This window comes from Apteryx rowi, unplaced genomic scaffold, assembly GCF_003343035.1.
Source record: "Apteryx rowi isolate R43461 unplaced genomic scaffold, aptRow1 scaffold_58, whole genome shotgun sequence".
NCBI lineage: Eukaryota > Metazoa > Chordata > Aves > Apterygiformes > Apterygidae > Apteryx > Apteryx rowi.
The window spans coordinates 3,363,219-3,386,780 of record NW_020450849.1 but is presented as its reverse complement, the minus strand read 5'-3'; the positions used below and the strand labels follow the sequence as shown (position 1 = coordinate 3,386,780).

The following is a 23,562-nucleotide window of genomic DNA, read 5'->3' as shown; positions in this document are numbered from 1 at the left end:
AAGGGCTGGGGAGTGCAGCTGCAGGACCACCACACACACATACATCACTCATTTCACTAAACCATTGACAGAGAGTAGTACAGCACATGGATTAATGAATGTGAAAAAGCAAAAGATATTATCTTAATAATTTTGGTCTGTGCAGAATTTGGGTGAATGTGATATGAGAAAAGCCCTCAAAACACACCTTTCTGTAAAAGAAAGAGAACAACTAAGGGTTTACTATCTGAAATGTGTCTTGTACTTTGCAAGATGCTACACAAGACACTCACTAACATTCTGCAAACTGATGTATGTGTGTGTGTGTAATTGATCGATAAAATCAGATAAACCAGATAGCTTTGTTTATCTTGACCTTACAGAATGGGTTTAACATCTTCCCTTTATATCTGGCACCATTATATTACTGTTGCTATGCCAGTAGCATTTCCATTCAATGATACACTGGAATACAGAATGTATAAAACTTTTATTCCTTTAGAATAAGTTGTAGAGAAAGATATTTGGAATATGGAGGGAGCATCTGAAAGTCGGCTAAATCTTCAGCCAGAGTAAAYTATCCTCAAAAGCTGCAGCAAGCATTCATCACAATCAAAATATTTTAGAGCTTTAATATTCCTTTGGTATGTTCCCCCAAGTACAGATATGGCAAAGACCTCAGTGAGTGCAAGATGAAAATTATAAATTGCAATTCATAGGATTTGGAGTATTGAATCTCCCACTCAGTTTTAAACTCTAATGTAGACTAGTCATTGACATCTCCATAACTATTTTGGACAATGTTTTCAGCTTGTCAAACAAGCTAAATATGGTGGGTCTGTAATGTTCCAAAAATCAGAAGCTGGGCATATTCTTTGTTTTGTGTCTGTATTTGTATTTGTGGCTGTTGAAGTTACAGCTGAATGTTCTGAAAAATGGATTCTTTACGAAGCCAAAAGCACAAAGACAATTCAGATATCACAGTAATGGTCTGTTCCCTGTTACTCCAAAATGAAAAAAATACCCCTCATCATACCTTATTAAAGAAAGCTATGTGCTTTTTTTGCTGTATAATATAGCTCAACATAAAGAATCACCAATTCAAATGAAAATAGAGGCAGATTCAATATGTACAGGAATCTGGCTTTTTACAGAGTGCTTGGGGTGGTCTAAGTGTCCAAAAATGTGTATAATGGAAACAGGCTAAACCAAGATTTCCCACAAAGAAAGATTTATACTTATGTTTCACCTGGCATGATTTGTTGCAGCTAATCTTACTACCTAGCCCAGTAAGTGTGCCATGAAAACCTGTTATTCAATTCCGGTACTGGCTTTGCTTTTCTAGTGTTTTATTTAACCACTTTACCTCCAGGACAAAGTCAAAAGAAAGATGCAGCATGAAAAAAAGACACAACAGCACCTAAGTGCCATAAACGTATCCACTAAGGGTGATAGCTGGTCCTGAGTTTGAGAAGGGTGTATTGGATTGTGCCTTTGATCAGCTTACTCAGAGCAGTTGTTCTGCTGTGCATTTACTCTCATGATTCAGAAATTGTTCTGAAAATTCCTGTAACATTAACCAGCTCAAAAAGCAAGTTTGTTCTTGTTTGTCTCTGAACTTTTTTCGGGGGGGCAGGGGGAATGTCAATGTTTGATACTTGCTGTAATGTTTTAGAATTATAGAGGACTGCAGCCATGTTTCCATCATGGTATTTAGGTCTTAAGCACAAGAGGCTATTTATTTTCCAGAAATCTAAGAAGTCCGGTAATGCACATTTAGATTTAACATTCATTTTTAGATCTATCTGATTCAATTCTGACATTTTAATTATTATTTTCAAAAGTAGCCAATGATCTCTGTCAGATAAATATACTACAGTATTACAAATCTTTACATGTCAAACATTCATAATATCATAATCATTAGAATCCAAACAAATATATCACAGTCATTCCTCATCGATCATTTATGAAACAATTAGGGGTGGGTATCGGCAGGGCTGAGGCAGCCGCTCTGTGACTGTGACTAGCAGTATTCTGCATAGCGTGAAGGGTGCGTTACAGGAGAGGAGCATTCAGTCTCCGATACTATATGGAGGTGTGCCTTTCTAAGCCAAAGGTGAGATTCCCTGCTGCAGTGAGGAAATGCACACACAGCTTCCTGTCTAGCAAGCTTTTGGCAAATAAACAGAAACTCTAACTTGGAGATCTTTGGCTCAGCTTAATAAGGTGACGCTTTGGCCTGGTGCATAAGGTTTCATTAGGCTCAGTTAGTACAGAATCCCTACATATGCGGCCTCTCCTGTGTGCCTGCAAAGGGGAGGAGAGAGCTGTAACAAAATATCTGTTTTACCAACACACTGCATAACTATGCCAGCTTATTGACAAAAATAGCATGCATTCAGAGTAGGTCCACCATAATTTACTGTTCTTATAAAACAAAGAGATGCTGCGATAATATATTCCTTACTCAGAGTGTATTACAAAAGCATATTGGAAAACAGGGGAAAACAGCAGCAACAACAAAACCTACCTTCAGATAAAGACCTTCTTATAGGGACCTACATTCCAACTAAGCAGGAATAATAAAAGGACCTATTGCTGCATTAAAAAAAGAAGTTTCCAATAGAGATAGTAGCTTGAGATTTGTTTTTCTTTTCAGGAAGACTTTTATTGAAACAACCTTGATTTTATTAGCTTGTTTTCTATTTTATACCATAATCAGAAAGAATGATTACATCTCATATGGTGAGCTGAACAATTAACAGGCTTAATAATCCTAAAGATAAGATAGGAATGCTTATTGTATGTGTTTGAGTGCAGTTTTAAAGAAAAAACAACAAAACCACATGAACAAAACCATTATTGTGTAGCTTCCTCGTTCTTCAGAATTGCTCCAAAATTAATTCTGAAAAATCATTTCTTACTCAAGTTTACAGAATCATTTATCTGCAAGGAGTGTTCTGCAGTCTGACTAGTTACACAGTTTTAAAAGTTCTGCTTATCTAAGGCTACTATTTCTTGACTGTCAGCAGTAGATGATTTGACTTAGAATTTGAAAGAACATCTCATACTACAAGCTGCAAGGTCTTACAGCATTTGAAAAACACTATAAGTGTCTAGCAAGAAAAGAATACTGCTGAGTGTGGGTCTGAATGCTAGTGAGCATTATAAAACTTGGACTGACATAGGACCAAAAGCTGTTGTTCATTATTGGCATCTCTTCTCAACCCTTCTAATTGCAGAACCGCACTGTGATCCACCTAAGACAGAAAGAAAGCATGTTAATATTTTACAGTAGTCATTTAATGTACCTTAATTGTTCATGATTTACTTCATGCCAGAATCCCCCCAGAATGCAGATTTTTATGAATGCAAGATTTGGCTGTAATAAGTTTCTTTAGCAAAACATGAAAAGAATAGTATAAAGAACAGCTTTCCTGTACTGTACATTTTTCCATATTAAAAAATCATTTGAAATGAGTTTTTATATGACAGAAGTACGAAGGGTCAATTCATTCCCTCTCTTCAGTAGTCACTGAGGGGCCTGGTTTGGCAGCACTGAAGAAGTTCTATTAACAGTGGTAGGATTTTATCATGTCATACAAGATACCTTCCACCTTGCATTCATTCCTTTATTTTAAAGTTATTCACATGCTGAAGTGCTTTCAGGGCTGGAATTTTGAAATATAACTCAACTAGTCTTAGATATCTTCATATTTGTGCAACATACAGGTTCTGTATGAAAAAGCCAGAGAAAATCCTATCAAAAATATGCCTTAAGAAACAAAGATAATTCTAATTAACACTAAAAACTGTATATCATTTTAAGTAGCGTACTTATTGCATTTTCATAACTATTAACTAGTTTTGTAGCAATTACTGCATTACAACAATTTCTGCTATTGAAGAAACTTTTCAAACTGTGATTTCCTAAACAAATATGGGCTTTCAGTAATAAATATAGCTTTTCATCAATCTTAATTTACAAAAATACTTAATCTGTTTCTTTAAGAAAAAGAAAAAAAAAGGTAGCTGTGGTTAAAGACAGGGAAGCATCATACACTTCCAATTCTGTGAAATTATACTTTCTGAAGAGAATTTCTTCCATGTTTCTAGACGTGAAACAGTTATTGGCTCTAATTAATTAAACAAACTGGACAGTTCTCCTATATATGTAATCTTTAATGCAACTGTTGTTCAGTTGTGTAAAGAATAGCTTTCTGTAATAAATTACTTGAGATATCATATTGTTTGAAATTCTGCTCTCCAGCATTTAAAAGCTGATTAGCAAGTCAGATTCAGATATCTTCTTCCCTCCTGCACAAAGACTCAAATGGCTTTACAGAAGGGTTTTTACCGGAGTTTGTACATGCCATGTGTACCAACTAATGAATAATGAACTTGCCCACAATTTCTGCCTTCTTTTCGGAGAAGGTGAATATTTGTTTTCCTGTGCCTCTCAATGGTGCTTGAACACAACGTGCTGCCATGACATCCTTGTATGAAGAAGAGTAAAAGCAGGAAGCTCACCTTCTGAGAGTACGCGAGGTCCAGTGCCTAGAGCCATCGCAACAACACAGTTTGTGGTGGAGAGGGTCTTTAAACTGACATTCCTTGCTGCAGAGGTTGTGTTGTGTAGGGTGTCTGAACAGCCGATTCATTGCCACTGTTAAAGAATGCTAACAGTTGTAGAAATGGGAAGTTTGGCAGTTGTCTTTTAAAATGTGATGATGAGTGTATTGCCCRCTAAGACAGTCCATACTTGTATCACATTTTCTTACTGCTCTGAAGAGGGAGAGCAAAATGGCACATGGAAATACAGTCTCTTTACAGGAAATCACCAGAGTGGTGGATTTAGGACCTTTTACACCACACATTCACACAAAGCATGTAGTAGGGGATAAGAGACAGGAAGCTTCCTGGACATACTTGAGTTCACTCAAGAACTGGAGCCAGCACAACTCTTGATAAGGTTATTCCAGAAAGCATTCCAGGATTATCAGAAGGGTTGCACTGTATCATAAAAGAAAAAAATACAGGCAGAATATAGCATGCAGAAGCAGTTTTACAGCTCCTCCCACTGCAGCACGTAAGTGACACAGTTATAGTTAACTTTGGATTATCAATCACTGTGAAACAGAATGGAACGCTTGTACATTTGAGCAGCTTTTTTACTGTTTTTGCATTCAATGATGAGGCTCTCGGAACCAATGTTAGACATGGAAATGGCAAACTACAGTGAAGTTTTAGACCCAACGTATACTGCACTGGAGTTCGAAACTATGCAGATTCTATATAATGGCAATGGTGAGTTCTGCTACATGATGCAAAATCAAGCCAGTTAACAGAAAAAGGAAGTTATAGTATAGAAGTTATAAGGTGTTAGTTAAACGTTTTATTAATGGAGCATTTGGGGGTTGTTTTCAAACTACAAATCTGTTCTTTTACATATCATCACTAACTCTAAGTTAATAACATTATAATTCTTTATATTAAGGAAAATAAAAGAGAGGTTATATGTAATAAAGTAACTGAACTGTACTGTCATCAGTCAGTTAATCAAAGGAAGAAAGTGGTGTATTCAGCAGTTGTTTTATTTACTGTAAGACAAATGGATAACTAGTATTGACAGTTTGTACATGAAAGTATATTTCATATACAACATTCAGAAGGACAGGACAAAATTATCCAGAGGCTTGTGAGGAAATTAGGTCTTGCTTCTTGATGTCTAGTTTATAATTATTGGATTAATATTTTATTTATTTAAATGTTAATCTAGCCTTTCTAGATACGTGTACATACAAACTAGAGTGATTTTTTTTTAAACACATTGGCTTTCTACATGCTAATGTTTAGCTGAGAAAAACTATTGGTATTTGGCTAATGTAACTTTTTAACTTAAGGTGGAACCTTTTAATGCAATAAATTTTTTAGAAATTGAATTTAAAAAGTTGTGCCTCAAACAGGAAGTACACGCTTTCATTTTACGATCATTGAGTACTGATAAAAATTTCAGTCTATTAAAGAGAAGAAAATTAGATAGAGAATTAAACTACTCTAAAATTACTTTCCTAATCTTCTATTCTACTTCAAAAATTGTTTTATTATATCATAAAGTATAATTCTTAAATCTATTATTGTATATAGATTATTTTAAAAGGCAGAACAAATATTTAGCGATTTGCAGGAAAAATACTTGGTATGTGCATTTCCATATATTGTCTTTGATCGGGATAATGATTGTTCTCAGTGCCTGCCATATAGAACCCAAGTTAGTTTTTATTGTTGGGTCTTGAAGTTTTATTTGAATTGCTGATATTACTTTATAGCACGCTTAGTAAACAGAAAAGTAGATTTGATTATTGATTTAGAAAGAAAAATGGACCTTCATATCCTAAGTGATTTTGAAGCTATCAACAAGGATTACATAACTTTTAGATGATTTCTCTGCTGTTTGTGGTCATTTGTTGTTTTTGCTGAATAGTACCCTTTCAGACCTGTTAATATTACATGAAATGGGAAAGCAGATTAGGAAGGTTTATAGTGTTGGTGATACAGCTAGTTAAATTATTCTTTGTAAATGATTAATTAGCCAATTATTGATTATTAAATGCAGCCTCTTTTTGGAGTTCACTATGAGCTTTGTGTAAATATTGCCCGGATAATTTATAGAAAGGTTGTCTTTTTACAGTGCTAGTCTGGAACTGAAACTTGGCTCTTCTGACCTCTATATGTGTCTTTTCTAACCTCTTAATTAATTAGAACTCTTCAGAGATATTTAATAAACCACATTCAGGCACATTATGCAATTCTTTTGAAATCAGAGAACTTTGCAAAATCATGTCAATTTCCCTGGCATTCTGTTTCACAATAAAACCAATATCATTATTTTCCTGATATCCTATTACAACTTATATTGCTATGAAATATTTCATTATTTAATCTAGATATAGTATTTTTTTTAATTATTCTACTATATCATTATCATACAACATTTAAAAAAGTTCCAAAGGAAACATTTTATTTCTTTCCTAACCAAAGTACTTCTGTAAACCTTTTTTTTTGTAAATATTTCCCAGTCATAACAAACCCAATTTTAAAATAATAAAATCTTCACAGAACTGAATATTTTTCATTTTTTCATCTGATCGATTCTTAATCTGATTGCTCTCAACTATGTCTCTGTAAAAAAGGAAAAATTGTTGCTTCTTCTATCTTTGTCTAAAGAATTCTACTTAAATTGTAAGCTCTTTGGGACCCAATCAAAATGTTGTTGCATGTTTGTGTAATACATTTCAGATGGATCTACTATAATGAGAGTAATGATATATATGATTATACACAATTTTACTTTTTAACCTGTCCATTGTTCATGAACTCATCATGTCCTTAACTTTTTATGCATTCTTGAATAAATAACATGGCCCTCTTTCCTCCTCTTTCCTGACTGCTTAACTACAAATGTTTAGGACATACTGCGACAGTCTTCCTTTCATAGAACCAGAAGTACACATAGAAAACAGCTATTTTGCAATTATTTATTTGAACACATATCTGCTAAACATTGTGACTCAAAGGAGAATAAATGAGGTAAAACAATATGTCCATTTGATTTCAGGTGAATTTCTTCAGCTCTGTTTACTGTATTCAATGGCTAAGTATTAATCACATGTAGATAATAGTCTCTTATATAAAAGTCTACACCAATGTTCCTTTGGAAAATTTGTTCAAGGAAATAACACTAAGATGGTCTTCTTAACATGTATTTTTTCATAAGCTATAACACGGAAACATTCTTTTCTTTTTTTATGAAGTAAAATGTACTTGGTTGAAGTATGCGTTTGAATCTTTGTATGATAGTTGCCAGTTATTGCCAGTTCTTAGGAGATTTGATTTACAAGGGCTTTGCCAGCTAACCAGGCAACAGTGCTTTATGCCAAAGTTCCTCTTCATGATAGTAAGAACATATACGTAATTATACATGCAGAGTTACACTTTAATTTTTAACCCCTTTCAGTCTGAAAGAATTTAAACAGTCATTTGTTGCTGTGAGCTTCATAAATTGTGCTAACCAGCCAGTACGCATTTGAAAGAGAAAAGGCCAGAAGAAAACGTGTAGATTAATCATGGCGTGGTTGTTGAAAGTCTTATCCATAACTACATACATTGTTCTTATCTTTCCTCAGACAATTCAGGAGAAGCTCTCAACATGAATGCTGCTGACAACGGGGTCAGTAGTCTCTGTGCAATATGTGGAGACAGAGCGACTGGAAAACATTATGGTGCTTCCAGTTGTGATGGATGCAAGGGATTCTTTAGACGCAGTATACGGAAAAGTCATGTTTATACATGCAGGTATTTAAAAAGTTCATCCTGTGGCATTAAATTAATTAATTTAAGCAAAAATCACTTTCACACCTTTCAAGATTTTTCATAAATATGTAGGGATATTTTCAGCTTTTTCTTAAAGGATTCTAATCAGCACTTTTGATAAAGCATGTGGTTGATGGTTTATTCTCATAAGTTGGAAAAAATTCCTTTCATTCAAGACTACTGAAGTGGATTCTCTATAATTGGATTCTCTGAAGTGGAATCTCTAAAAGAGCATACACACTCTTAAAGACAACATACTAAATTAATATTTACTCTCATACAGGAGTCAGATTAATTGTTATCATTTTTTTTCACCTATATGACATGTAATCAAAATGGTAAGATTGAAAAGTTACTAGGAATAAAGTTAGAATCAAGATAGTACTTTTTGAAAGTCCTATCTTAATTCTAGAAGTTGGGCAGATTTTTTGCTATGATTTTTGCTATGAATTATATTTGGGCTATCTTTGATAGAACCAAAATGGTTATACAAGGACAGATCCTCAGGTGTGTTTTACTGGGGAAAATACGCGAATGTCACAGTTTCCAGATGCTTGTTGATGTCATTGATGTCATTACACCACTGAAGAGTCGTTTACTCTTTTATTTATGATTACAAAGGGCATCTCCTGAAGAAGAAAAAAAAAACAAGTTTTGACACTACTGGCTTTGTGTAAAGTTTGTTTTCTAACTGTTTTCTAACAATTCCTTTTTTATGCTATTTTTCCTTATGAAGGCAGTTTCTGAAAAGAAAGTCTGATATTCTAAGAACTGTGGTTTAAAAACTGTAGAACTGCACATCTTCCCACTTTGAGTGACACACTGCTCCTTTTAGTGAACAGTTTCCCCCCATCAGTCTGAATGGCTATCTGATAATATCTGGATGCCTGGCTGCCCAAATTGTCACAGTGCAGGTCAGTGTGCAGTGTTCAGGGCGATTGCTTCAATCATGCGCAAAGAGTCCGTAAGACGTTAGTTTTAAGCCATGCACAGAACATATACAGAATATATGCAGAACATATACTACTATGAGTTTAGACAGATCAGTAAAAGAGAAATTTTCTTGTAAGAATGCCTTGTTGCTAGAAATGTTGTTTGCTACACTCTTCCTTGGTTGCTCAATACTCATATGCTTAATACTCTTGTAAGGCAGTATCATCTCCCTTACAGACATACCATAGATGATGTACCCRTAAAAGGGTGTGGCAGAGGCTGAGTAAGTGAATCCAAAAGGAGCTCTGGAACACATAGATTGATTTATCTGTTCATCTAAAGGTCTAAAACATGCACAAACAAAGGGCAAAAGCAAATGGAGAGGAGGGGCATGTCTCATACATATTCCCCTGATGTGCACCTGTATGTGCGCAGGAGAGCTTGGATAGGTTTGATTCAGCCCAAAATTTTTCCGAGCTGGAAGATGCAAACTTTCTTGCAGTGTCATGCTCTATGTGCTGTTAGATAATCTTCCTCTCATTTCCTGTTCAGGTTATCATCTTAATGATATAACATGTAGTTAGGTCATTGGTTCCCCCTACAAAGAGTAAACTCTGCCAAAGGCACTGTTTTCCCAGCTAAGGGCTCCTCAATGCTCTTTAACCAGTGACACTTATCATTTTCATTGATTGTCCTATCTTTTTGCTGTTTGTAGGTTTTCTTCTTTTTTTCCTATTAAATACTCTTTTGTGCAACTGTTTACTGGCATATCCCGTAGGAAAACTGAGGTGTAAATGATACACATAACTTCAAAAATTTTCACATATATTCCTGCAAAATGATGAGGTAGGAAACACCTCTTGAGACCAAATAATGAGAGAAAGAAAGGAAGAAATTCTGTGGTTGTAGACATTATTTTGACAGGCCATATTACTTGGTTTCCTCTTCATAATCAAGGTAATGTTATATTAATGCTTTATATATTTACCCTTTCATGTCTCTGATAGATTCAACCGGCAGTGTGTTGTTGACAAGGACAAAAGGAATCAATGCAGATATTGTCGTTTAAAAAAGTGCTTTCGAGCAGGAATGAAAAAAGAAGGTAATAGAGTTATTTATTATTTGATATAAAAAGAGAAATAATCTGAATGAGTGTTAAAATTTAATAAAAATTCTAAACAAAGCAATAATTCAATGAAAAAGTCAGTTGTAGTGCCTTCATGATGAAGAAATTATTTTTCTGATATAAAATATGATTCATTTAATTTTCAGGTGGGAAAGCTGTTTTAAAACTTGGACATTATCAAGCTGAAGGTTTCAAAGTGAATTTGCAACTGTTTAATCCATTAATATTGGCAATAAAAYGAATTAATTTCTAACTTTTTAACCATATGCCTGGAAATGTTCAAAATGTGGAATTTTAATTTTAATTTTAATTTTGATATATAAAATCTGTATTTAGGATTTTATTTGTCATTACTAAGTAATGACAGTCAATGCCAATTTACCGGTTATTCCCTTCAATTTAAATGTTTGAAGTCTTTAAACAAAAAGAAGGAGTGTGGTGCTGAGAGGAAAGTAGCGATGAAAATAGTAGTGGTGACCGTCAGTGAAGGGTTCACATTAACTTTTAAATTTTCTAGATTAGGTCTTGATATTTGAACATGGGAAGATCGTTACTTATGCATCTCCCTGACAGACATGAAGAAACGTGGGTGTCACAGTGATCCTCCTCTCAAAGTGGAAGGACCAGACCATCRCAGGAACAGAGCAATAGCAAAGGAAACTGTCTAGGAATATCACAGGGGATTTTAGAGCTTATTGGGCCTATTGCTTCATTGACAATTATGATGTAGGGGCAAAGGGGAGCCTGACCTGGTTCAAATAAGCACTCAGAAATGGTTTTCTTCACTGAATTTCTGTTTGCTGTGCAGTTTTTCTGCAACCTCTTGCTACGGATCAAGTTTTGGTATGAGACTAAAATGGATTTTGCCCTTGCAACTGCATGGGGATATTCTTACCATAGTTACACTCATGTATCTATGAAAAAGGCTGGCTAATTTCTGTGGATCTCCTTGAACAGAGTTTAGCCCTTTGCATCTAAGCCATTAGAATCAGTAACATGTTGGATATATGTTATCAATCTGATAGGAAGGAAAAGGGAGACCGTTGTCATCCACAGCAGTCCTCAAACTTCTGCAAAAAGCAGAGCTTCATTGACTTTAAAAAACTGGAATCACAGAATAATTTAGCTCAGAAGGGACACCTGGAAGTCATCTAATCCAGGACCCTGTTCAAAGCAATTCTGATTTCTAAGTCCAGTCAGGTTGCTGAAGACCCCATCCCATCCAGTTCAGACTGTCTATAAGAAAGGAAATCACGCAGCCTCTCAGCAACCTCTTCCAGTGTTTGACTGCCATCATGGTAAATAATTTTTTTTCCTTGCACATCCTGTGATCCAGCCCCCCCCATCATCTGGACTCTCCCCAGTTTTTTAGTGTCTTTTATCTACTTGGGAGCCCAAAACTCCCAAGCTGTGGAGCACGCAGTACTACAGATGTGGTCTCACCAGGGCCAAACAGAGAGCAATAATCACTTTCCTCGACCTGCTAATGCAGCCCACTTTGTGGTTAGCTGACACCATCGCAAGGGTGCAGTACTGACTCATGTTTTTGAAGTGAAGAGATGCATCCTGTACAAAACTTTTAACCTAATTTACACAGCTCTGCTTCCTCTGGTCCCACTACCACTTTTCCATTGTGTTCAAGCAATGTTTTTTCAAGGCTTCCCAGTCCTAAAATAATTCAAGAGGCTGAACTGTAAATTTCATTGCTCGCACATTGTTGCTGCATGTTGAGAGGCATGTATGCCTCTCTACAACATCAAAGGATGTCTCATAGCATAAATATAGCATAGTATACATGATGTCTTCTCAGCTTGTTTCCAGGGGCAAATGTGAAAAGTGCTTCAGCTGGTAGAGGCTATAAAATGTCTTTTTCAGCAGATATTCCCCCTTCCTCGTAAAGTCTCTCTTTAAGGTRGTTTTAGCCTGTATAGACAAAAAAACTATTATAAGACAGAAAATCCAGTSTGCATACACAAGAGGAAATTCAGCATTTCCCTATGATTCTGAAAGTGCTACCACTACATATTTTCACTAGTGACTGTCAGAATAGCTTGCTATTTTCCTAATGCTAATCAGTGCTGACCTTATTTTAATTATCTATATAGTACTTAGCTACTGAGATTGGAAGTGAATGGGTTCTGTTTCTCCGTTCTCTAAAAAAGGTTTTTTGCTTCATCTCTACATGAACATTTATCACTTTGTGTTCATTACTGCACAACTTTTCTCTTTATGACCTAAATAAAAGGCCCATCAGTGAACATCCTTGGCAAAAGTTCTGAGAATCTCTGGAATACAGTAAGTGCATTGTTCAGATAAACCCTGAAAACTGTTCACTGCATAGAGGTTTTTCTTTTTTCTTTTTTCTTTTTTTTTGAAGCCTTTGGTACTACTCCTAAATTCTGTAATACAGATTGTTTCCCACAAAATAACAAACATATCTTTGGAAATAAAGCTGTTGCTCTCAAAAGATGATGAGATTCCTTGTGCAATAAAAAGATTTTGATCAGGGCAATTCTGTGTTCTTTTTTTTTTTTTCTTCTTTCTTTCTCCTTGGCCTAACCTTGGTCATGATCTAAGTTTTAGAAAAACCTGAATGATAGTTTTATTTTTAATTCTTCCTTGAATTAAAGCCTTCCTTGAAGCAAGCCTTGTGGCTTCATAAACCTTGTCTGTGCTGATTAAGGATTCCTTATCCACAGTCTTTTCAACCACAATTTTTGGACCTGATAAGGAGAAACTTACCTTCTTGGGCCTTTTTTGGTGATTTTTTTTTTTTGACCTGGTTAATATTCTGTAAACAGGCTTGGCCCTGAAGACTGAAGGAGATAACAGCCTTAAAATTGTCTTACTAGTGGATTAAGTTCATTATTCCTTCCTGTTTCAGTGTTTCTCACAAAAAAAGCAGAAGTAGGGCTTTCAGAATTTCTCTGGTTCAGATATTTTGTCAGTGGTGGCGCTGTGCCTCTTGACCCATTCAACAGTCTGGAGATGTCTATTTCTACCAAAAAAACTCGTTAATTAATGTGGGTAGAATGGCAAAACAAGCAAATAACAGAATGTGGTCAAGTTCAGAGGAAGAAAGATGGGGTTGTACTGTAATAAAGCCAGTCCACAAAAGTGCTGATAATTCGGTATCTATCTATAATTAGTTATACATAGTTTTACAGGCAAACATTGTCATGTGGATGAGGACCATAAATACCCATTGTCATTCCCTCTCATTACTCAGAGGTAAAAACACAAGGTCTTTCTTGAATGTCATACCTTTTGATTTCTATAGTTATACAACATCTGAAATGATATTGTGTGGCACTGTCTACAAGTCAATAAATCAGATAATTCCTTTTCAGCTGTACAAAATGAACGAGACAGGATAAGTACAAGAAGAAACACTTTTGATGGCTGCAACATTCCCTCTATCAGCACACTGTCACAAGCTGAGACACTCTCCCGTCAGGTACTGAGATCTATAACAACATTATTTAATGAATTTAAGACTATTTTTCCTATAGTTAAATACTTTTCTGCTTCTCATTGTATTAATTATAATTATTGAGATTACTTGGGTATTTTTCTTCCAAAATGCACCCAGCTTCCTCTTTCTAGTGGAAGAATGAGTAATAGAATAAATTTTTAAAACAAAGTCAATAAAGAAAATTCTACTTTTGTCTGGACAGTATGTCCTAGGTGCCTTCCTTAATAAAACTTTATAATCCTACTGCTTTTAAATCAGTTGCTGTCTCAGGCAGCTGGTGGCATCTATCCATTCCTTGAAGCTGGATTTTCCAGAAACATTAGGGAAAAATTGTCCAAAGTCATTACTTTTCAAAGGGGCGTGGACACTCATTTCCTTAAAATTCCATTTTTAATATCCTTTGACATTATAAATAGGGCAAACAGAAGTGTTCCAACTGCAGAGTCTATTCACATCTCACTTTTAAATTTTCTTTGTCTCATATGAACTTGATTTTCCTTCCCCCCCCTCCCCCCATTCAATCAATTGCTGAATGGAGCAGTCTCCAGTCCTTTTCTACAACTCAGATAAATAATGGTCATTGATTCCGCATTCTTGCACCTCTTGCTAACTTACTTAGAATTTAACTGCCACCTTTATGATTTCATGCTGACTGATTTACAACCCCCCAAATGTTTTGTAATCTTGTGCTTTATCGGCCTCTCTCCTAGCGTGGAACTGTCTCTAAAAGAATTGATGCAGGAATTACCGGGTGATATTCTCTGGCACATATTGTATGTCAGGGCTGTCTAGATGATCATAATGTTCCTTCCTACCTTTAATACCTATAGAGAATCTATTTTTACCTCCTTAGTAATTCTTTGAACTTGCTTATTGTGCTTGTTTTGTGCTACCCCCTTAATCATCTCCAGCTGACATATACACTTCAGGAATAAGAGCTGTCTTAAACAGAACCACTTCTTCAGCCTTTCCTGCCACAAAGATCTTTTCAGACAGTAGATTTCTGGCCTAAAACATCAACTTGCATATATGAAATGCTTTATACTTATTATTTGGTTATGTTGTAGTAGGAGAGAATTGTTCCCCATATGCCAAGCAAATATGAAGGTACACTCTTGGCCTCAAAGACCAAGAGGTGACATTAACAGGATGGGAAAGTAAAGTCTTAAAATTCTATTTTTCTCTCAGTCAATAGGCCTGTAGGCTGAGTTTAGTTATGAGGAGAGACTTGGAGGAGAGGAGTGTCACAGGTCTGGCCAAATCCTTCAGCTGTGAGAAATAAGCAAAAAGGTGTAATTTTTCCCTTTTTAAATTTCCATGTGGAATTAGAGAAAATAAATAATTTTGTCCCTGAAGACACCTTACAAAAGTAAATTGTCTGAGTTCTTCTACTACAGACTGAAGAGAGGCTTCCAGGATTATACAAATATGAAAGGGACACGCTGGAGTCACGCAGGAGCAAAGATGTGTGTCACTGACGGTCTCAGAACAATAGGGATATAGTGCTACAGTATAATGTTCATCAAGTCAGCGACTTCCACGATGCACCCCAGAAAAGAGGGACAGGCGTAAAAACAGTAGAGAAATAGGAAGAGGAATGCACATAGCTTCATCTCCTTGTGTAGTGATGCAACCTTAGGAATTCATAATGAACTCTGTGGGAGTCATCCAAAGAATCCCCAGAAAAAGTTCACCAAGTAATTTCAGAGCAAAGACCATAATTTGTCCTATAAGATATAATTTATAAAGATACATAGCTTTGATTAAAAGATATTGAATGATGGAGAATGTATTAAGTTTATGAGTCAGTAATTCTAATGATTAAACAAACTGGCTGTTCTTTGCCATCTTGAATTAACTTCTGGTTGGTGCACCTTGCCATTTCTTTCTCTGGTAGATTAGAGAGCCTTGTACTATCAGAACCCTCTCTCCGTGTAGGTGCTTTTGAAATATGATCAAGACTCCTCTTACTCTTCTGGAAAAAAGTGAAATATATTGAATTTCCCTACTCTTTTACTGTACTGCAGGTTTTGTAGACCAAATCATTCTAGTAGCACTTATCTGAATGATATTCAAATTTTTCAACTTCCTTTCAGTAGAATATGTGCCAAAAATGAGCTCATGATTACAGCAGGGATTTCACAAATGCTCTGTCTACAAAGAGATAATACCGCTAACCTTTTCCTACATGATAAACTTTTTATGTGTCTGAGGACTTTTCACCTGCCTGGCTTCCATATTCCCCTGGGAACTAATGTTCAGCTGGTTAACAACCATTAATATCTATTTTTTTCAGTGTTTTAGGCTACTGAATTATTTAGGAAGCACTGAGCTTTAGTTCAGAAGTGCAGCTCCTTTGACCATGCAAAGATAATGGGATTTCACCATGGATTCCACTGGGGGGATTTAACATGGATCTGAAAGTGAGGAGGATCTGGTAGGAATTAACCTAAATAGTATCAACCATCCTGAAATTTGGAAGGATACAGTACTGGAAGACCAAACTAATTTTTTTGGATAATCAAACCACAGCATTTCCTAAGGATGCTTTATTAAAAAGTCTGTAGCGTGAAATTCAGTTTCGTAGGCCCTGTGCATGTTTTTTTCTGGTATGATAGAGCAAGGACATATCTAACTGTAATGTGACCTCCTCTCCTCAGACCTGATTTTATCTTAAGGTGCCTTTCCTGCCTGACTTAATAACAAGCCTGGTATCGTTCCTTTACTTGAAAAGTCATTAAGAATTTCAGGATTTGGCTCAGTGATTTTATCAAAATGCACCAGCTTCAGACCCAGAAGGATATTGAGCTCTTCTTATTTCACACTGTGCATTGCAGGTGTCCCGATGCACACTCACATTCACTGCATTCCCTGAAACATCTCAGGCCTCGGTCTATATTGCTGCTTCATCACTACACACCATTCTCCTCTAAGCATTAAAAAGCCCCTATTTTACCTTCTGAAGTTAATTATACTTACGTTTTCACTAAAAGAATATACTACCCCTCTCTCCCTTCGCTTAACTTTATTGCAAGCCTCTATGAGCCGTTTCTAAAGTGAGGTAAATACAGCCATTTTAAAAGCAAAACAATAGTACCTTCCTTCCCCTCACCCCCAAAACAGTGAGGACCTGGGTGTCTTTAAAAATAATATCTTGCAATGGAAGATCTTATAATTCTGAACACAGTTTAATATGCACTGATAATAATGAGAAGTAAAATTTTATAATTTACATCTGGACTAATGGTTTGCATGGTCAAGGAATTTCCCAATAGTTTGCACGATTACTGGTATGATTTTTATTAAATACACTCTTAACCAGTGAAAATGCATTTATATGAAATTTAACACTGTTCATTTTTCTCTCTCAATATGGCCAGATCTCAATCACCAGTCCTGGTGTGAGTACTGACATAAATGTTAAGAAAATTGCTGGTATTAGTGATGTCTGTGAATCTATGAAGCAACAACTTTTGGTCCTTGTGGAATGGGCTAAATATATTCCAGGCTTCTGTGAATTGCCATTGGATGACCAGGTATGAAAGGAGACCAATGAGAGAACTTTAATTACCATTCTGTTATTTTTGTGATATTTAAAATTACATGTAAACACTCATTTTTTGACAGATCAAATAGAACTGGGCATTAGGCCCCCATTTTAAAACAGTTTTGAAATAGGATCACCACACAAAACTAGAAGTCACCAAAATGGAGCTGGCATGTTAAAAAAGRAAGCAAGTCTTCAGCAAATCAGCATGTCTTTCAATATTTTGTGCTTTCTGTATTTTTTTGGAAACAGAAATATAAAGCTAGAGGCAAAAATGTAAAAAAAATCCTGTAAAAATAACATATTTTTTCCAACCTTGCAAAACATTTATTTCATGTTCACCTTTCATTGTAATAAGGTTTTAGTCAGCATGTTATTTAATTTGAAGCGTGTTTTCTGCACTTGCAAAAAATAAAAGCCATTAGAATCTTGAGCAAATGCCAAACATATATTGATGGCAATCTGTAGCAAATAATCTTTCATATAATATAATGCACTAAAATTATATTATATATTACAAGAACACAGGGAGAAAAATCATCTAACCTTGAAGATTCTTAAGGATTTTTATGCCAGAGGTCTGACATATCACCACTTCTGTGATACACCAAATGTTCACAGGCTTTCAGAATAAATTATAATGAGACATTCAGAACCTCTGTCTTCGTGTTGCAGTAAGCAGTTCTGTCACTAGCCAGCTGGGCAGAAGGTTAATTCATGGCTACGAATCTCCTGATTCGGGTCCTCTGAAATCTTTTTCAGCTTGAAAATGACTCTATTAAATGGCATTGTGTAATTCCTCCTCTTTGTCTCTTCAGTCTCTCATTTTTTAACAAAGTCCTATGAAGAAGGTTGTATCACAACCTGGTTTTGACTTGGTTTTGACATTCAAGCTGAGATCATTCACTCTTATACTCTTCTTCAAGAATATAGAGGTGTTTCAGACCACAGGAGACCTCTCAAATTAGGATTTTGACAATGCCTTTGCAGATCCATAGAATATAAGATACGTGCCCAAGCTCAAGATAGTGGAAYAAGTTAAAAATCTATTGTTCATGTAAAAGAAATATTGCTTGATATTTAAATGTCCTGTTTCCAAAAGGGCAACAAAAGCAAGCAAAAAATATTGCTATTTTTACTTGTTAAGATGGCATGAAGGAATGGGAAAAGGATCAGACCTCATGAAAAAGTGTATGTATTCTTTAAGAAAAAGAAAAAAAAATATATATATATATATATATCAGCTTAGAAAAATAATAGGTAACAATTCAGGCTGAAAAACATGTCAGCATTGTTTAAAGAGTACATGTGGGGAAATATTTCCAAACTTTAAGTACCTTAGAAAAACTGATACTTTGTTATTTAGGAATTAAAACAAATGATACTTTTGTATTTGTGATAAACTCTTTCTAACAGGCATTAGGCATTTAGCTATCCAATAAACCATCCAGTTTTGAGCAAATGATTCCTGACCTTGAAATCAACCTGGTTTACAAATCATAGAGAAAGCCAAAGCAGATAAATTAACTCTATTAAGAGTCTACTAAGAGTGTTGAAAAGTCTTAACACATCACAGAATCACAGAATAGTTTAGAAATTTAGGGAACTGCTTGCAGAAAGAGAAGTTCCATGAGAAAGTAGAGGTTAGCGCTAAAGCTTCAAGCAGGCATTAAAACCAAAGGGAAGTAACTAGATGACAGGGTAAACTAGTAACCATATTTTTAACTGCCCTCCTGGTATGAATCAGGTTTCTTCTTTGTTGACCGTTGTGGATACTTTAGCATATCTGAATTTGTTGGAAAAAACATTTTTTAAGTAAAAACATCACAGGTTTTTGGTTCAATGTGAGAAAAATGAAATACTGGTAGTGCAGAGTTTAAGGTAATAGTTCATTCTAGCCCATTGGAGTCTTTAGTATCAACTTAAAATTCCAGAACAAACTTTGTTAAGGAAATAAGCACTAGGAAATAAATGCAAATATTGTATTTATTGAGAAGTGTTTTGCAAAGCTGTATGTTTAAAGTCTAGACCAAATGCCAAAAGTGACAAAGTATGACAATTTAATTTTACTGTACTATTAGTACAATGTTACAAAGAGAAGGTTTTTACATTCACTTATATTATTCATTTTATGTTCACTGTGACATACATGCTAATTTATCTTGTCCCTATTGGAACTTATTGCTTTATCCTCTAATGAGCATGCTGTTTTTTCTAAGGTTGCCCTGCTAAGAGCACATGCTGGGGAACACCTGTTGCTTGGAGCAGCAAAACGGTCCATGGGGTATAAGGACATTTTACTTTTAGGTAAATATTGGTTTTGTTTTAATTAATAATAATGATAATATATTACACTAGCAACCATGTAATCATGTAAGTGGGACAACTGTTCTGGCACAATCAAAGCAATGCCTTCTGTGGATGCTAAACAGTTATTAATGACATCATGTCATGTGCTGTGTTCCAGCAAAAGCAGGTGGACAGTTTCCTATGAATTAAAATCACCAAAGGTTCATTGGATAGCAAAAGCCACAGCTTAGAGAGTTCTTGGCAAAATGTTGCTTTACGTTAACATCTTTTCTGGCACCTTTGCCCATTAAAAGTAAATAAGAAACCTTTATTTAAGAGAAGGTTAGCCAACCTGTGGTTCACGTGCTGAGTTCAGTCTTGGTGAAAAAAGTTCATCTGGCTCGTTCCCAAAAGCCCTTCTGACATGGCCACAGAAGAGGCTACAGGCTGGAAGAACTGTTTGGATACAGTTCCGGGTAACTCTCTTTCCTGAGGGCCTTCTCCCTCCTGCCTTGCCAGTCACAGTGTGGCCATCACATAACCAACACGCAGGCTCCAGCCATGCGAGAGATGTGCCCATTCATGGCACTGCGATAAGTCTCGTGTGCATAACAGGCCAGGAGAAACTCATGTTCTTGGTCACTGAAAGGACCCCCTTGTCTGATTACAGACGGAGAGCGTGCCTGTTCATAGAAGGGGGCATCACCACATGGTGGATGCATGTTTTCCATTCATTCACGCACCAGAGATGCAGAGTCGTATGATGAGATGTGTGCCTGTGTGCATAGTAATGTGATGAATGCTTATCCAGTCATTTGTTAGCATTATCTGACAGTATTCTGTCAGTTTGAATGCACCCTGCCAAAAATGTTTTCATTAAACATATGCAGTACTTTGGCTGTCTTGTGAGAAAGTGTGCAGGTCTTCTTGGACAGGATCTTTGATGCAAGCCAAGATTATGCAGAATATAGACTCAGACTAGTTTCTTCATTTGTGTTGTGGTACAAGGGATTCTCCCCTGTTTGTTCTACTTCCTTTTCAGGTCTGCCTTTTCATAGCTCTAAATCAACTTGAATTTACTTTTACTCATACCATAACATTGAAGGGACAGGAAGGGCTTGCTCTGGAGATGTTACTTGCATCAGCAATCTTTTCAACTTAAACACTATAAAGATGATTTTTTTGATCTAGTTCTTTCCTTCGATGCAGTTTTACTGACAGAATTAGCAAAAAAAAAAAAGAAATATTTATGGTTTTATTGGGACTAACACATAGTAAGRAAAAATAATGAGCAATTAATAACCAGATATTTATAGTCAGCATTACCAGGGTAAATATATACCACAAGAAGAAACAACCTGAGGTACTAAGGCTTATCTCTGTAACTCAAAGGTAGACATCTGTATAGCTCATGAGTCATTTTGGCATGGATTCTTTTGACATTATCATTGGCTTTTCTTCCTGAGAACTGTTTTGTAGCTTTTAGAAACTCTGTGGCTTTCCGACTGCTATCATATCTTATGTTAGGTGAGTTTTGGACAGATGTCAAATTAAATCATTAATTATATCATGATGATGTCACACCAAAAATGGAAATTAAAAATGAAATTAGCAGGGAAAATTCATTCTTTACTGAAAATTTTCTGATGCTTCTAAATTTTATTAGGAGTAACATAAGCGTGTTATAAAAAACACATTCCTGACATCTTTTCTGACGGAAGGCTTCTTTGTCCATTGACAAATTCTGGTCAGTCATCCTGGAATATATTATTTTTATGAGGGAAGAAGAAATTTAAAATCAGTTTAATGCTATATATCTTTTGCATAGACATGAAGGCCTACTTCATCCATGTTTGTGCATTCAAATAATGACCTCAGTCCTGTGGACCAATCAGGACATGATGACATATTCACATACACAGATTATTTTGATGGTGAGAGCTGTATTTTGCCCATATACTGTATTTTCAAAATAACAGTTTTGCATGGTGTGAAGGAGAGTTATTGCATGAAAAAAAATAATGTTCAACAATTTGATTATGCAAAAGGAAACGTGCTTTTGAAAATGCGCTTCCTCACTTTACATCTAAATGTTTACGAGATATCAATTCGTTTATTGGTATTTTTCTCTCCAAGGTAACAATTACATAATCCATCGCAACAGTTCTGAAGTAGAGATCAGCCGAGTGGCAAATCGGATTCTGGATGAACTAGTTCGACCCTTCCAGGAAATTCAAATAGATGACAATGAGTACGCTTGCTTGAAAGCAATTGTGTTTTTTGATCCAGGTACATTTTCCAAAATACCTCTCAGAATTATTGTATATGTGATTACAATGAAAATAATTATTGTTGATGTAGCATTGCTCACATTGTCTAGCATCTAGCTGGATGGAAAAAAGAAAAAAAGAAAAAAAAACACCCTAAGATGATACTCCCAAATCATAACCTGCTTTGACCTGAAGCTTTTCTCATTTTATAAGATGCAAAGGGCCTGAGCAATCCAATCAAGATTAAGAACATGCGGTTCCAAGTCCAGATCAGTTTAGAGGATTACATCAATGACCGTCAGTATGACTCCCGAGGAAGGTTTGGAGAACTTCTGCTTCTATTGCCTACACTCCAAAGCATCACTTGGCAAATGATTGAGCAAATACAACTGGTCAAACTATTTGGAATTGTTAAAATTGACAGTTTGCTTCAGGAAATGTTACTAGGAGGTAAGTTAACAACATTTTAAGATTATCATATTATATTGAATTTACCATATTGGAGAATTGAGGGAATCATGATGTAAGCATTGCAACCACTGGCCAGTTGACTGAGCTTTGGAGTCACATAATTGTTGGCTAAAGTCCTCTTGTCTTGGCTACTCATCGTTTCCTCACTCCTACATCCTCAAATTGTGCTGTGTATTTCTCAGACATTGCTGGTTATCTAGACATACAATTCCCTAGGCAGACTGAAGAATCCATACAAATATTTCATGAAATCCCRTATTAATACAGTCAAAGCAGTGAAAATAAACACAGTACTTAATATGGTTGAAGTCTGGTTAAATTGTTTAATGAATACCCAAAGGCAATTATTCAAATTACCAATCAAAATATTTGCTCTACAGAAATGTAATTATTGCAGTATAATTTGCTGACAACAACATGCTCTTTTGAATTGATATGTGCTCGTGTTATTTTTGCAGGTACTTCTAATGACACCAGTCATCTACATCATCCAGTACATCCTCACTTAGCCCAGGATCCATTAACTGGCCAAACTATCCTCATAAGTTCAATGTCTGCTCCTGTACATGCAGAACAGATTTGTAAGTAATTGCAAGTTAGTCTTCTGTCATAACATTTCACTGTTACATTTAAATATATTAATTAAAATGGTGGCCTGTCAATGCTTGTAAAGTTATTTCATTGTCATTCTTAGTATTAAAATAATTGTGCACTAAAAACATATGCATACAAACAGTGCTATACAAGAAGCTTGACTTAAATTTAATCTAGTTTTAAAAGTTTGTCACCATTCTGATTTTATCTTTGGTTTCACATGCACAGTTTTTAGTAAACTAAAAATTCTGGTAATTAAAATGACCTATTTATCTAACATGACAAATGTAAAAGAACTTAGTTTGGGGCCATTAGCATGTATATGTGCATGCAGATTAGGCCAGAATATAAAAATTCATAATTGTCTCTGAATTCTTTTTCAGCAACTCCAGAAACTCCATTACCTTCCCCTCCTCAGGGCTCTGGGCAAGAGTACAAAATGTCTACAAATCAGGCTTCAGTCATTGCACAGCAATCTATTTTGAAACAAAAACCATTGTGA

At 35.6% G+C, this 23,562-nt stretch overlaps 1 protein-coding gene across 1 annotated transcript; it reads left to right on the top strand.

Moving 5' to 3' along the window:
* The first annotated feature begins 5,161 nt into the window (after positions 1–5,161).
* Positions 5,162–23,562, top strand: HNF4G (hepatocyte nuclear factor 4 gamma). Its single transcript, XM_026082511.1, has 10 exons — positions 5,162–5,289; positions 8,169–8,337; positions 10,296–10,390; positions 13,765–13,871; positions 17,270–17,425; positions 19,656–19,743; positions 21,862–22,014; positions 22,209–22,445; positions 22,925–23,047; positions 23,444–23,562. The coding sequence occupies exons 1-10, from the start codon at positions 5,172–5,174 to the stop codon at positions 23,560–23,562; spliced, it is 1,365 nt and encodes a 454-aa protein (XP_025938296.1). The 5' UTR covers positions 5,162–5,171.

Coding starts and splice junctions, on each gene's coding strand:
- HNF4G (XM_026082511.1), top strand. CDS start 5,172: ATGATGAGGCTCTCGGAACCAATGTTAGACATGGAAATGGCAAACTAC. Junction 19,744..21,861: donor TAAGGACATTTTACTTTTAG/GTAAATATTGGT, acceptor TTTCTCTCCAAG/GTAACAATTACATAATCCAT. Junction 23,048..23,443: donor TGTACATGCAGAACAGATTT/GTAAGTAATTGC, acceptor ATTCTTTTTCAG/CAACTCCAGAAACTCCATTA.